General features: G+C 38.2%; 1 protein-coding gene across 4 annotated transcripts in view; it reads left to right on the top strand.

Moving 5' to 3' along the window:
• VPS41 (VPS41 subunit of HOPS complex) overlaps positions 1–13,978 on the top strand; it is a 131,106-nt gene that overhangs the window by 78,252 nt on the left and 38,876 nt on the right. For all 4 annotated transcript variants that reach the window (XM_057371376.1, XM_057371377.1, XM_057371374.1 and 1 more), the window contains 3 exons: positions 3,912–4,031; positions 7,405–7,551; positions 8,734–8,800. In XM_057371376.1, coding sequence (XP_057227359.1) covers positions 3,912–4,031; positions 7,405–7,551; positions 8,734–8,800 — 334 coding nt within the window. The remainder of the gene's footprint in view (positions 1–3,911; positions 4,032–7,404; positions 7,552–8,733; positions 8,801–13,978) is intronic.

The raw sequence follows: 13,978 nt of genomic DNA on the forward strand, positions 1-13,978 counted from the left end.
TTCCAAAACAGTTCTGGATTCAAAAATTCAATTTCCCCATGTCATTTGTCTAAGAAATAACAAATAAATCACAATATGTATATCAATAGCAGGCAGATAATAGCATTGAAGATAAATTAGTTTAGCACGTTGCCGTGGCCTTCGCTGTTTTAGAGCTATGTGTGGGGGTTGGGCTTGAAAACAGCCTGGACTCAGACATGGACAAAACAGCGCAGACTTGATCTGGATGACGCACCTGACACAGAGATGGACGGGATTGGACAGATGAAACTTTTTACCAGTCACAGACTAGAACATGCTACATGGACATTGGAGAGTGCCCGGCTGTGTCTTCTAGCTGGGACCTGTGTGATTGGTGTACTTGGGAAGCCAGGAGATAAGAAAGTGTATAAAAAAGCATGCTAGTAGCYAGTAGAGTGAGAGAGCTGAATTCACTACAGAAGAAAGAGCTGATTCTCTATAGCTAAAAGAGCTGAACCAGAAGACTAATAAAGAAGAAACTGGACCTGCTTCTCGTGTGTCTTTCCTGCGTCGGGATCAGCGGGCTACAATAGCACATTTTGAGATTACAGATATTTATTTTGAATCCACCATGTTAAGTGTCCTTTGGCCTCAGTGTTGGACCTATTCCATCTGCTGATCTTAAACAGGGAATTCAGTGATTCAGATTCACTTTCCATCCTTATTATAGCTGACACCAGCCCATTGTCTTCTACTGCCTTGGTCAGAAAATTCAATTAAGCATGTGTTGTGGGTTAAGGTTTCTCCTTTTGTTTCCTTTCTTGGGCAATTTCTGTTTCCCATTTTGTTGCTGGGATACACTGATTGCCAGGTCATCCTTTTGATGGCTGGGCAACTGGTAAAGACAATAAGACCTACGCCCCACCCGAAGGATCTTCCTGAGCACTCCTGCTGCCTGGCAGTTTTTGGGTTTTTGGTTTTTTTTTTTTTTCCTCTCTTTGGAGAGAGGCAAGTTCTCACGGGAGTTTTGGGCTCGGGGAGGGGGTGTTTGTGTGTGAGGCGGGGGTGACTTAACTTACTGCCYTGCTTGGCTCAGAGGAGGAAGGTCAACCTGCTACCTGCATGGGAGAGCTCGCCTGCTCTTTTCTGCAGAGCCCAGCATCTCCGCTCGTTGGTTTCTGCTTCCTACACTGTGATCTTCTGCCCCTGTGCCTTGCCCAGGGGACCCCTGAGATTCCAGCTGCAGTGGTTGAGTTCTGCTGCATCCCGTCTTACAGCCGCAGGATTCTGCTCGTCTCTTTGCTCATCCGGCCGTTCTGGGGTTTCTTGCTGTCCAGAGGAGCAGCGAGATTGGCTTTTCCGCTGTGAATTTGCAGAGGAACTTCTTCTCCGGTTTGTGGCCACTGGGAGATCTGAACCAGCTGGGACCCGCACCACAGCGCCCCCTGCAGCTGCCAGGGAATCACTGCACCCGCCCTGCCTGGCTGGGAGCCAACAGCAACCCCTGCCAACTGTGACTGTAACTGCACCAAACGGGAGGGTGTGTCTGTGTGTGAGGCTATCTCACTGGGTTTGGGACTGGGCTGGTTGTTGCTATCGTTGTTACTTGTTTCACCTCGTTATACATATTAGTAAAAACTGTTATTCCCTTTTACCCATATTGTTGCCTGAAAGTCCGTGATTTTCAAAACTATAATAATTCGGAAGGAAGGGGGGTCATATCCACCACTCCAAGCGGGGTCCCTGCCTTCATTGGCAAACACCTGTCTTTCAAACCAAGACAGCATGTGCTTAGGAGTTGAGCATAGAGTGAAGCAGGATTTTTCAAATACCTTCTCTCTTCACTAGTTCTTTCTCAGATCACTTTTCTTTGCAGTTTGTTACTCAGAGTCATGAAACAGCATGATGTTCACAAACCATTGACAATAAAAAAAAGATGCAACGTGTTATACCAAGTTTGCTCTTGCTTGAGTGTAATGAATTAATTTAAATCACTATTCAGTCACAAGCAGCAGAAAAGATTCCAAGTTCAATTAATATAACTGACATCTGCCAGTTGTAACCTTTCACATCATGCACATCATTTTCTGCAGCTTTGTCCAGTAAATCTCAATGCAAATACCATCGATTTTGCTATCTTTATTGGATGGTATTAAAAGAAGCATCCAAGCAACAGTTCTTCTCCTAAAATGTTTGTTAACTAGGAAAAAAGTGATTTTCAAGTCCTGATCAGCACAGCATTTCATTTTTAATCTTTAATCTTTTAATTTTAATCTTTAACATCTGAGTGGAGATCATTCATTTGGGCTGAGGGCTGTTCCTGTGCTTAGCATCTAGTTTTCTAATGGAAATCCCTTTCTATTGCACTGCCTTATGGGCATAGATTTTATTCAGCTCTCACTGGCTTGCCCTGGTAGATGTAAAATAGCATCTTGTGTGAGAATTATTCAGTAGCCTTTTCATGTGCGGGGAAAAAAATCTATGATGTCTAAAAGATGGCCCTTCATGTGACCTATGTAAAGAACACCAAGTCACTTAGATTGAATTAGAAGTTTGATGTCTGCAGTGCACTTCACACAAAAATTTCTCGATAGATTACCCTACCTAGTGGTTGCTTTAAACTCTCGGAGAAAATATTTGTCTTCTGGTGCCATCTCGTGGTTTTAGGATAGAGAGACAGTCTGATAATTTCCATTGAAATCTCATATTTTGCTAAAAGATCATATTTTAAACAAGTAGTGTCCTAACATTTGACATACTTGCCCAAACACAAGCGGCAGGAAACTGTATATTAAATAGTGCATACAGCTGGATCTTGGATAGGAAATACTAGCAACGGGCATACTCCATTTGGCTTTTAGCATGGTGGAAATCCTTACAGGCAGCTATTTCACACCTTCCAGTGTGAGGTTCAGGTTGTGCATATGTTTGTATGTGGATGTACTCATGCAGAAGTTGGGAGGACTGGTACCTTAGGTTATGATCTGTGTAGATGCTTCAGCTTTTTTCTTAGGTATCCCTCCAGGTGCTGCACTTTGCATCTCTCACAGTGATTCCATGTAATCCTAGAATAACTTTCTGGGACATACAGAATCACAGAATATTCTAAGTTGGAAGGACCATCAGGATCACCCACAAGGATCATCAAGTCCGACTCTTAAGTGAATGGCCCATAAAGGGATCAAACCTGCAACCTTGGCATTATTTATCATCATGCTCCAACCAACCAGTATGGACTGTCTTTCTTTGCAGACATTCTGCATGTAGTTGGATTTTCTTTGCTGCTGCAAAGCATGTTATAGCATCTTCCATGCATTTAGGTATTCTAAAATACTTTCCTTATTTGAAGAACCTGAGATGACCAGTCACACAAGTTTTACAATCAGCGGCTCTTGTGGTACAGTGCAGTTTGCATGGGTGGGACTAAAACACAGCATCTCTAGACCCCTGTAGAAAGCTGTGTAGTTCCACGTGGAGCCAAGCAAAAGGTCACAGGTTTGGGGACCTTTGATAATTTTCTTGGGCTACCTGTTTTTTTTGGAGGGAAGGAGCCTCTAATGAGATTGATGGATAGATGTGAGGTGACCTGGTTTCTTTACCAACTTTCTGAAGTGTTGTCACTAGTGCTGTAGGCTTAGGTTCTGAAATGCCTTCATTTCTTTATCTTTAAAAGGTAAATAATTATACTTACTGTTCCTTGGAGAAACTTGATGAAAGGCCTTCTTATTAACATTATTAAAATTTAACTGGAGTTCTGTAATATTCAAGATGCTTGATGTGTATGTCCTATATCAAAATGTTTGATTATATTTGCTTTTGGTTTGTGATAGGTGTGTATTTTTCATTAAGCTTAAATTCAAACAGAGTAAGGAATAATGAGGAGAAAATAACTCCAGTGTTTGCATACAGCACTGTGTCACAGAAATATTTATTGTTACATTTCTCCGTAGTTGCTTTTATATGAGAGAGGCTGGATGAACAGATGGAAGCCTTCGGTTTTACATGAAGGGGAAGGAAATATAAGAAATGTGAAATGGAGAGGACACTTAATTGCTTGGGCCAATAATATGGTAAGTATTTTTCACCTCCATTACATGAACAGAAATAGGTTTTAAATCGGTTATTGGAAATTTTTCAATCTTAATTGCCAAAATATTCACTTGGAAGACTGTGCTTTTGTAAAATTGGGTATAAAAGGCATTGAAGGATAGTGGTTTATATGTCATTTCTTTGTAGAAATTTATTCTGGTGTTTCTTGCTGGTTAGTCAGTGTTCTCCTATATGATCGCCAGTTTGAAGAAATTAGGAAAATAGCTTTACATACCACTATGGTGGTCACTATTGTACTCTTACTTTTAATTAGAATTTTGACTAGTGCAATTTATTGAAGCAAATCGAGGAAGAAATACCAATGTAATTCTTCTCTATATAAATAATAGTACATCTCCACTGCCTGAAAAAAAAAAAAACTTTTTGGATTTTGTAATTTGTAGTGAAATGACATTGTTATGTACGTGTTCAATTTTTCAGATTATAAAAAAAATATCGTAATAATTTCTCATTTTCTTAGGCCACTAGAAAAAGTTAGACTCTGGAGAAATAGGCCGTTTTTGTTCTAAGGGTAATTTTATAGGAAACCATTGCAATCATTCTGAGTGTTGCATTTCACCTATCACTGTGTATCTAATTGATGGGTCAAGCTCTATGTTTTGAATCAGGAGTGAGGGGTATGTTTTTAAGTGTGTGACGCCTACATTTCAAAGTATTTTTTAAATGTCGTGAAATTACTTCTGAAACACATTTTTTTTTTTCTTCAACTGTTTTTCCATCTTAAAGCACAGCATTTATTAAGATATTTTAAAGCAATTGTTCTTTTCTGTCTTTCAAAACCAGTTTGATATGAAATTGTTAAATGTGGACCTTTGTTTATTGCTTTCCTTTAACAACTCTGTTAGAAAGAGAACTTAATTGAAGGCTTGATTGACATAACATTAAGTTTTTTGAAGGTTTTGTTATTTTCAGAGCCGTACCATTAAAATACATATTCTAGGTGTCTGCTGGGGATGAATAGGATAGTTGACGAGAGCTACCCGTAGAGATACTGTGCCACATCAGAACACAGAATACTAATAAAACGTTAAGACCCATCTGTCAGAGACAAAAAAAAAAACATGGTCAGGGCCTATCTTTCAAGGAAAAATGAAATTACACTTGCCCTCCAAAAGATTAATATATTTGGTTATTGCCCTTTCTCTTCCCCTTTAACTTTTTTAACTCCATTCTCTAGCAAGGTTTGGTGTTACACTTTTTTTTTTAATGAGAGAAAAACATCAAAGCCTTGCTTCTTATTGTTTATGCATGGCTATCTAGTTTGTATTAAGTTTTTTTTGGGGGGGGATGGGGCACACTCTATGAGACTGTTAAGGGATTGGATAGTCTGAGATTATTTAGGCAAGGTCTAATTCTGCTTTTCAGATGCTTAGGTAACACATGTTTGCTGCTATGCCCTCTTCTTCCTCCATGGCCAGCAGTGCAAATTTTACAAACTGAGATATCTGAGGACCAAATCCTTAGAGGCATTTGGCTGCTGGACAGTCATTTGCACAGGTTTGAGCTTCTTCATGGTAGGAAATTGACTCTGGCAGTCCTTTCAGTTGATGACACAAATGGCATCACCTGAGAGAGAAGCCACTGCTCAAGCATTCTCATACCATTCAAGGACTCACATACAGACCACCCCAGTCTTTAACTGCAAGGACTGGAGTCCTTTCATAGTGGGCAGCTCCAAAGAGACAGTGGGTGCCCCTTCTGACTCCTTGCTCACTTCCTGTGCACTTGCTCATGGGCAGAACATGGGACATTACATAGCAGCAACTAAAACATCAGTGAGTCATCAACATTATTCTTATATTAAATCCTTAATTCAGCATTGTACCAGCTACTGTGAAGAAAATTAATTACCAGCCAAAAGCATATCTAGGTGTAAATTCACAGTTTACAGCTTAAGACTTCAAAAATCCAGCTACTCATGATAAGCAAGTAAATCTGAGCAAACAGCACGATACTATAACTCTAAATAACTTACTTTTCTGTAAAACTTATTATATTAAAACAACGGTCTCTCAACACTTACAACTGAAGAGGATCCTGCACTGTTGGTTTGAAAGGCACTCTATCCCATGTAAGATTTGCTGCCGTATAGAAAAACAGAAGATTTTTATATGGATCACTGAAAATCATCCTTGAAGATGAAGTAGTAAGATTTATAAAACACAACTTTATAAAATTGAAATTCAAGCAAATTTAAAAATTTTATCAGATGAGCTTATAAAACACTAAGCATTAGCTCCTTCTTTATGTTACCTAGAAATCTGGGCTCTGTATGTTGCAGATGCTACATGTAAGTTGTTTGTTTTTGAAACCTTGATGTGTGCTAGCTGATGAGATGCCAGTTGAAGTGTGTTCCATGCTCACAGTTCTTCAGTGACAAAGATCACTGAAAAAAAAAACCAACCCTTTACTCACCCTCAAACGACTTACGGTTTCTTGTGATTATTAAAAAAAAAAAGGCAGAACCTGGCTTAGAGCATTACCCTCATGACTTTCAAACAGTTGAATCTGTGTATTGTACAGCTGGGGACATAGAAACTTGCAGTGTCAGGAACAGAAATAGGYGGGCAATCTTTTAAAGCAGCTTTGCCACTAGAAAAATCCTAACATGGCGTGGCATCATGGATGATGACCTTTACAAAGGTCTTTTCCATCCTCTTTTCTATTATTCTAAGGGTTGTTCTCTAAGCTCAGTGAGCAGAAGTCCCTACTAAAACATTTTATTTTAGAGACTTCCGCTTCAGATTACCAAGTCATTACTTAACATGAAATTTATCTCCATTTTGCTATTGAAAAGGTTATATCTTACCTTGTCTAAATGACATGGAAAAAACTGATTTATGGTTCTTTTTTTCCTCTGTCTCTCGAACAACTTTAATCTACCTGGGTTTTAACTTTTTRTTCTGTTAGTTTAGGTGGTTTCCTGAGGAGGGAGTAAAAAAATCACAGCATACAAAACCAAGCTTTGTTTAAATATGCTTGCTTTTTTGTTGTAATGTAAGTGTAGAAATGCATATCTTGAGATTGAATTCATTTGTCTTAATGAGCTGTTGCTTTCTTTTTTCCAAGATGGAAATTTCTGTGTCTCTGCAGGGGCTGTTGTGAAAAAGATGGAATTCTTTCTATTTCTCCAGAAGCAGCACCAGCCCAATAGGCTGAACTGGTTCAGGACTGGAAATGCTAGTCTGTCACTCATTCACTTACTATGTCTTTTCATTTGGCGTGTGAATTTAAAATATCTCAATTACTTTGATCCCTATACTCCTTTTGTCACATCCATGGTTATACGGGGTTTTCATACTGAAAAAAGTTCTCTTGTTTTTAAACTTTCAGGGTGTGAAGATACTTGACATGATCTCCAAGCAAAGAATTACCAATGTGCCTCGAGATGACATAAGCCTTCGCCCAGATATGTACCCCTGCAGCCTTTGCTGGAAGGATAATTTAACGCTGATTATTGGCTGGGGAAATTCAGTAAAGGTGCAATTACCTGTCTCCATAATAAATGCTTGCTGTTATCACAGACAAATGTGATTTTTTTCTGAAAAGCAAAGACAATCAAAAAGTAGAATTTGGTTTGACTAGTGTTCAGAATTTCTGCTGCCTTGGAAATGTCATTGGGCTGACCCTCATGAGGAGGAGAAGTGATAGGCACCCAGTGGTCAGACAGATCTCTGTGTGAGAGCATGCAGTCAATGTAATCCTCAGGGACATTTAGCTTCTCTGTGCCTAGGAGAGATTTCCTCTTTTGAAAGTTTTTAGTGTGCTGTTGAATTAATTTCTTTTGTTCAGCATTAAGGAAGAACAACTTATCATGAGGTATTTTTGGAGGGGGTTGCTTTGGAGGCTGAGGAGGTTGCAACTGTTTAAGCAGCTGCATTATTTTGGTCAGCCATGGAAAAAAAAATGGGTGGGTGGGAGGACAGACTGCTTGGAGTTTTGTTATCTTTCAGCAGGAAACTGGCATTTTAAACTTCTGTGGTGCAGGCTGATTACAATTTGCTCAGACCGGCACCTGAAATCAGTTTGTTACAAGCCTGTTAGCTGTTTTCAAATAACTGCTGCATCACTGCACAGTGGGAAATTAAAAGTGTTTGATAGGAATAGATGGAATGGGAGGGTAAAGTGAGGTAGGTGACGTGTAAAAAGCTTTTGGAGCATTAAGCTTAGAGTTTTATAAATGAGGAGATTCGTGCTAAGTTTGACATCTGTCTTCCTCTTTCTATTTACGTGTACTTCACAACATTTGGTTATTTCCATTTCTTTATGTGTACATATTCTCTGTAACTGGGAGTAGCAACAGCAAACTTAGTGAATAAGGTACCTTAAAAGGTAATGAGATGCAAAGTGAGAAGAGACACCAAAACCAAAGTCATTGTAAATGCTTCTATGAAGAAAACATAGTGGACAGCTATTTTCACAATTCCCTTATGTAGGCCTCTTCTTTCCCAGCATATTTGTAAGGCTGAGAACTACAGCCACAACTTTGCTATGTGGTTTTCTTTAGTGATGTATGATCACTGTTTCACAACTTGTGTTTTTCAAAATCGAGAAACACACGTCCAAGAATTCCCAGAAATTGCATTTCTTATTGAGGCAAAGTTAGTATCTTTTAGGAATTACAGTTTCTTCATTGTAATAATCCAAATCTCTGCTTCCTAGATTTGCTCAGTTAAAGAACGGCATGCCAGTGAAATGCGTGACCTTCCAAACCGCTACGTGGAAATAGGTATGGTTGTATGAATGCACTCCTTTTTAAAAAGCTTTAAAGGTCTGGTTTTACATTCTAGTCAGGAAAAAAACTGTTATACTTAGGAGGCAACATGTAGTTGTAATATAAATATCTTCTCTTTTTAAGTTGATTGAGTTGTCATAATGCACTCTTGCGTAGATATGAGGGTTTTTTAATAGAGAGCCTTAAGTTCTGTGATCATCTAAAATCAGAGATACTTGTGTGAGCAGTGGATGCCTTAATTTTCCCTTCATACAGATCCCTTTAGAGCACTTGGATTTTCATCTTGGTTACATGATCGATGGTCAGTGAAGTAGTAGAGAGAAAATAGATACTACTTCATTTGATTATATGTTGTTTGACTACACTTCTCATAACTTCTTTCTCATTTTTTTTTCCTTTTATAATCTCTGATATAGTGCTAGGAAATTGATTTTTATTTATTTTTGTTTCCTTTCTTGGCTTCTGAATTTTGTATTTTCATTGGCTTTCTTATATTTCCGGCCAATCTATGTGAATACATTTTTATTATTGCTGATTATTGGAAAGGTTCTTGACAAAATGTACATATTAAGTAAAGTGTAAAGTGGAATTCAAAGAAAATTTGGAAGGGAAGTGGGGGATGTAAACAAAATGTCACAACTGTCCCAGAAGCATCACTGGGGAAAGAAGGTATCTAGGAACAGATAGTACTGGGAAGATAAACAGGTCCTCTTGGATTCTGCAGGACAGAGTGGGCAACAGTTTGTAAACTTTGGTGCTCCCTCGACTAAAATAACATGAGATTATAGATAGGGTGCTCCAGCAAAGTCCTGAATACTTTCTGTTGGGACGTGTGCATGGCATAGGTGTATGTATGCTCTGGTTTCTGATTTCAGGAAAGAACTGTTTTAAAATACCTTCTGAAAATCAACTAACTTGTACTCTGTATGGACTCTGTATACTGAGAGATTGGTGGTGTGTTTGACAGTGAGGAGATCTGAAAGCTATTTGTTGTTTGTCTGTAGTCCAGACTATTTAAGTGCAGAATTCTAGGATATTTGCAAGAATTTTACCAAGGAAAAATATGAGTCATGAGTTTTAGCCTCTGATCTTGTGTATAATATTTTCTGTACATGTAAGCAGCTTTTAGAAAATAACTAAGTGGGTTTGGTCACAGTGACAAGTAAACAGAGGCAACTTCTACTTCAGCTATAATGTGTTTATATGGATGGTGCTAGTCTTTGGTGACTGTCGATTGGAAATTGATTTAAAAAACATAAAACGCTGTCATCAGGCTATTTAGGTGCAGACATGAAGAACAGAGATTTTTGTGGAAGTAGCTTTTTCATCTTAAAATTTTTGGCCTAGGGTTTTCCCTGTATTTTAGAGGACTGGTATTTTATCTCACTTAACTTTTTAATGATGTGTTTGAGATTTTTCTTGCTGGTTTCAGGTCAAAGCACTGAAATTGTTCTGCCAAATGCTGTCAGCAGCACTTATTAGAGCTTGGGAGGATTGGGAAGGAAAAGAGAAAATGTTCAAGTCTCATTATAAATTAAAATAACCTTTCATATAGTCACATAAAAGGTCTTCTTGACAGCAGTATGTCATGCCATAGCATCTATTTCAGTTTTATTTCAACTTTACTTTTCAAACGCATAGGTGGATAGTCTAATTTTTTATCAGTAACCAGTATATTTTTTTTTCCAAGACTGCTAATATCCTAAGTGGATGCATAAGTTGATACACTTTCATAAAGAAAAAAAATTATACAAAACAAGAATATCCTTCAATGGCAGGATAACTGAGTATCCTTTGGATATTTTGACTCCTAAGATCTTGTCAATAGACTTGGGAAAAATACAACCCTTAACACAGTATTACTGTTGTTATGTTTAGTGCTGTGGGTTTTCTAAATTTTTTTTCTTGCTGCTTTTACAATTTTGCACCTGGAACCAAAACCAGAAGTGGAGCAGGAAACTTCATAGTTGCTTCTCTGCTCATCAGGGTAATACATAGGGAGTCTATGATAAAACAGTGTTTTTTCATGTCTCAACAGTTTCAGGTTTATGCTGTTTTAGAGCCATGCTGAGGGCCCCTATGAGGTGGTATCATAGATAACTGTGATGGCATTATTAGATAATGTTTTTTCAGTATGTTGCAGCCCAGTAAATAAGGAAACAATATTTCCTTCATTGCAAGTTAGGTGTCTAGGATCCTGTTTAACAAAGTACCTCCTTGTTACAAATGGAGATGAGAGCTTAGATAGATTTCTGCTTTTTGCCTAGGCCTTTGGCAGTCAGCAGTTAGCTTATCAGGGCGACCAGCACCCCAGGACCCAGTCTCATTCACTAGTTCTTTTGATAATGGCCAATTAGGTCTAATACAAAATGAATTATTGTTTGTCAGACACAAACAATAACAGAGTAAGGGGTTTGTGGCAAATTATATACTACACAGAAATAAACCACCAGTAAACGAAGTACAACAGTTTAAATGTAGCTTAAAATAAAGCTTAAAATGCAGCGCACAATAAAGGTACCTGTGAGTTCAGCTAGCAAAGAAATAGTACAACTTAGGACTCTATGTATATTTTACCAATCCAATCGGTGGTGGGAGCATACACTGAAGTCCTTTCCCTCAATCCCTGGAAAAGTAACTCAGAGCCTGCGTCCAGACCTTGAGGAGAGGCCTTCACACGCTTCCAGTGTGTATGTGAGAGGCTTCTGCCTTTCAGAAATTTTGTACATTTTTTATAGAGCAAAACTGAGACTTTTGGTTACCGTTATAATTTTCTTTCATCCCTCTCCATAACTACCCTCCATACCAAGATGTTGATTCCTGGTTGAGTGCTCAGACTTCCGGGCATCAGTGATAACTCCCTGCTGGGTCCTTCGGTCCAGCCTAGGTTATCTCTTGCACATGCCAGCCAGATTAGAGAGAGGGAGAGGGGGGTTACGTCCTGTCATACTCCTCAATTTCTGTTTCTGTCCTAAGAATTAGCTATACTTATTCTAAGGTGGGAAATAATTATGGTATCTACTGTGATGCTAAACCAGACAGCCCATAATGTGGGARAGTTACATCACTGAACTGTTCCAGCTGTTTTATCTCTTTAAGAAGATAATGCTGTGATTACCTGGAAGAGAAAATAGTTGAATTGATGCCTGATGATTTTTTCTTTTCCTTTTTGCGCTTTCTGTACCCTCTATGCATCCTCCTGTACCCCTTAGCCCACATGCTTGTAATTCCTGAAGCTTGATATTCCAGCTTAATTTAGGAGTTCTGCTAAGCAGAGAGACCAAACATCCTGAAGAAGGAATCAGTGTGCCCTGTGCTATCTTAAACCGGAGGCTCCAGCCTTAGGTGAAGCCTTCTGTCCAAAACATCTTGTGTAAACTAGGCTCTAGCCTCATCCAAGCAAAAAATTCATTAGAATAAAAAAACATTACTGCATTTGTAAAGTTTCTTATTAAAAAATCCTGGATAAATATACTAATTCCTGAAATCTATAAAACTTGTACCCGTGCTGTACACAGATGTGCATTCTGCCATCAAGTTATGCACCTAAGATCCCAAATACCAAAGTAAAACCCTTTTTATCCCCTTAACCGTGTCTGTGTCATTATTAAAAACTGGCCTTTCAAGGCAACAGAATTATATAGGTCTCATGTACTGAGATCTATGTGGCATTGATAATTTTATTTACATCTTTCAGTATATTAGTGGTGCTTTTCTTCAGTAATCTTTTCTACTGTTTCTGCTACAGTTCATTGTCTCTGTGAGTCTTCATTCAGTGTCGAAAATAAACTCCAATGAATGTTTCTATTTAAGTTTAAATGTATGTTAGCTGAGCAGATCCTATCAGTTTAGCTCTGTCAGCAACTGCTGTGAAGTAGTGTATTGATTAGAAAGTATTGGTATTGAATTACAGGCTTATCGTGGACTAAATGCCTTTGTGATCCTTCTTAAAGAGTGCTTGACCTCTGTGCTCCCTCCCGAAGCATGTACAAAAGCTGTAATGCTGCACAGCTTGTGGTCTGAACAGGGCATCCTTCCTAAACTGGAACCCATGGGAAGGCTGGTTGCTAAATAACTAATTAGCACTTTTCGGTTAATATAATGCCTTTTCAAAGGAAAATGGATCATCTGGTCTTCCTTGGCCATGTCAGGATTTTATATACTTCTGTGGAGAAAAACCTTATCTCTGCCTCCATTACTTAGGTTATTAATGATAGCAGAAAATAGAGATTAACACCAGAAGTATATCAATTACTTCAATTTGATTAGAGAATTCCTATTCAATTTATTTTGGCCCAGATTTTATCTGAGAAATCTCAGCTTAGTTCCAGGTACAAGCCAGGCAGTAATGCCTCTTGAGTACTCTTCTCCCTTTGCATTCTACCACATTTTCCACAAAGCAGGTTTCTGGTTTAAAAATTATATGTTTTAAGGCTGTGCTTGTAACAACACATCTGTATGTTTTATGACGGAATAACTTAACACCTGCATGGCAAGTTAGCATAATGCACTGAGAGTGCACATTTCAATCTGAAAACATGGGAATATTTATTTTTTTGTTTATAAAGTGAGATTAATGGGATCTTATCTACTGACATATGTCTCTTTATGTAGATAGAATGTAAAGCTTAACTGATGAATGTGATGATCAGGAAATTTACTTTATAAGGTGATTTATGCAAACATTTCATTGAAGCAAATCCACTATACTCTGAGAAGCAAAAAAAAAAAAAGAAAAAAATCAAATCTAGAACCTGTAACTTTTTAATTTCTTCATGAGTCAAAATTCTTCAATATTTTGATTTCTTTGTCATCAAACCTAAGAATTTCTAAGCCCCAGAGCTCTCCAAGACTGAATGTTTTCCATGTCGGTTAACAAAGTTTTCGCAGTTCAATAGAAAAAAAGAGCTTTTCAGAAAATCAGCTTTGAAGCTTAAATGATACTTATGTGAGACCTTTCCTTGTCCTCTAGTTGGAACTGAAATCACATACTGTCAGGAAAAAAAGAATTATATTTTATTATCAAATGCAACTCCATGCACAAGATAATGGCTAATCAAAGTAAGCCATTTTGTATTCTGTTTTGGTTTGCATAAATTACATAGTACACTAAAAGCATCTACAAAATTTCTACTCACTGTTATAGGCCACAGTGCAGCATACCCTTAAGTG

Source organism: Malurus melanocephalus, unplaced genomic scaffold (assembly GCF_030028575.1).
Source record: "Malurus melanocephalus ecotype Western Australia unplaced genomic scaffold, MMel_1.1 scaffold_145, whole genome shotgun sequence".
In the NCBI taxonomy this organism is placed as follows: Eukaryota; Metazoa; Chordata; class Aves; order Passeriformes; family Maluridae; genus Malurus; species Malurus melanocephalus.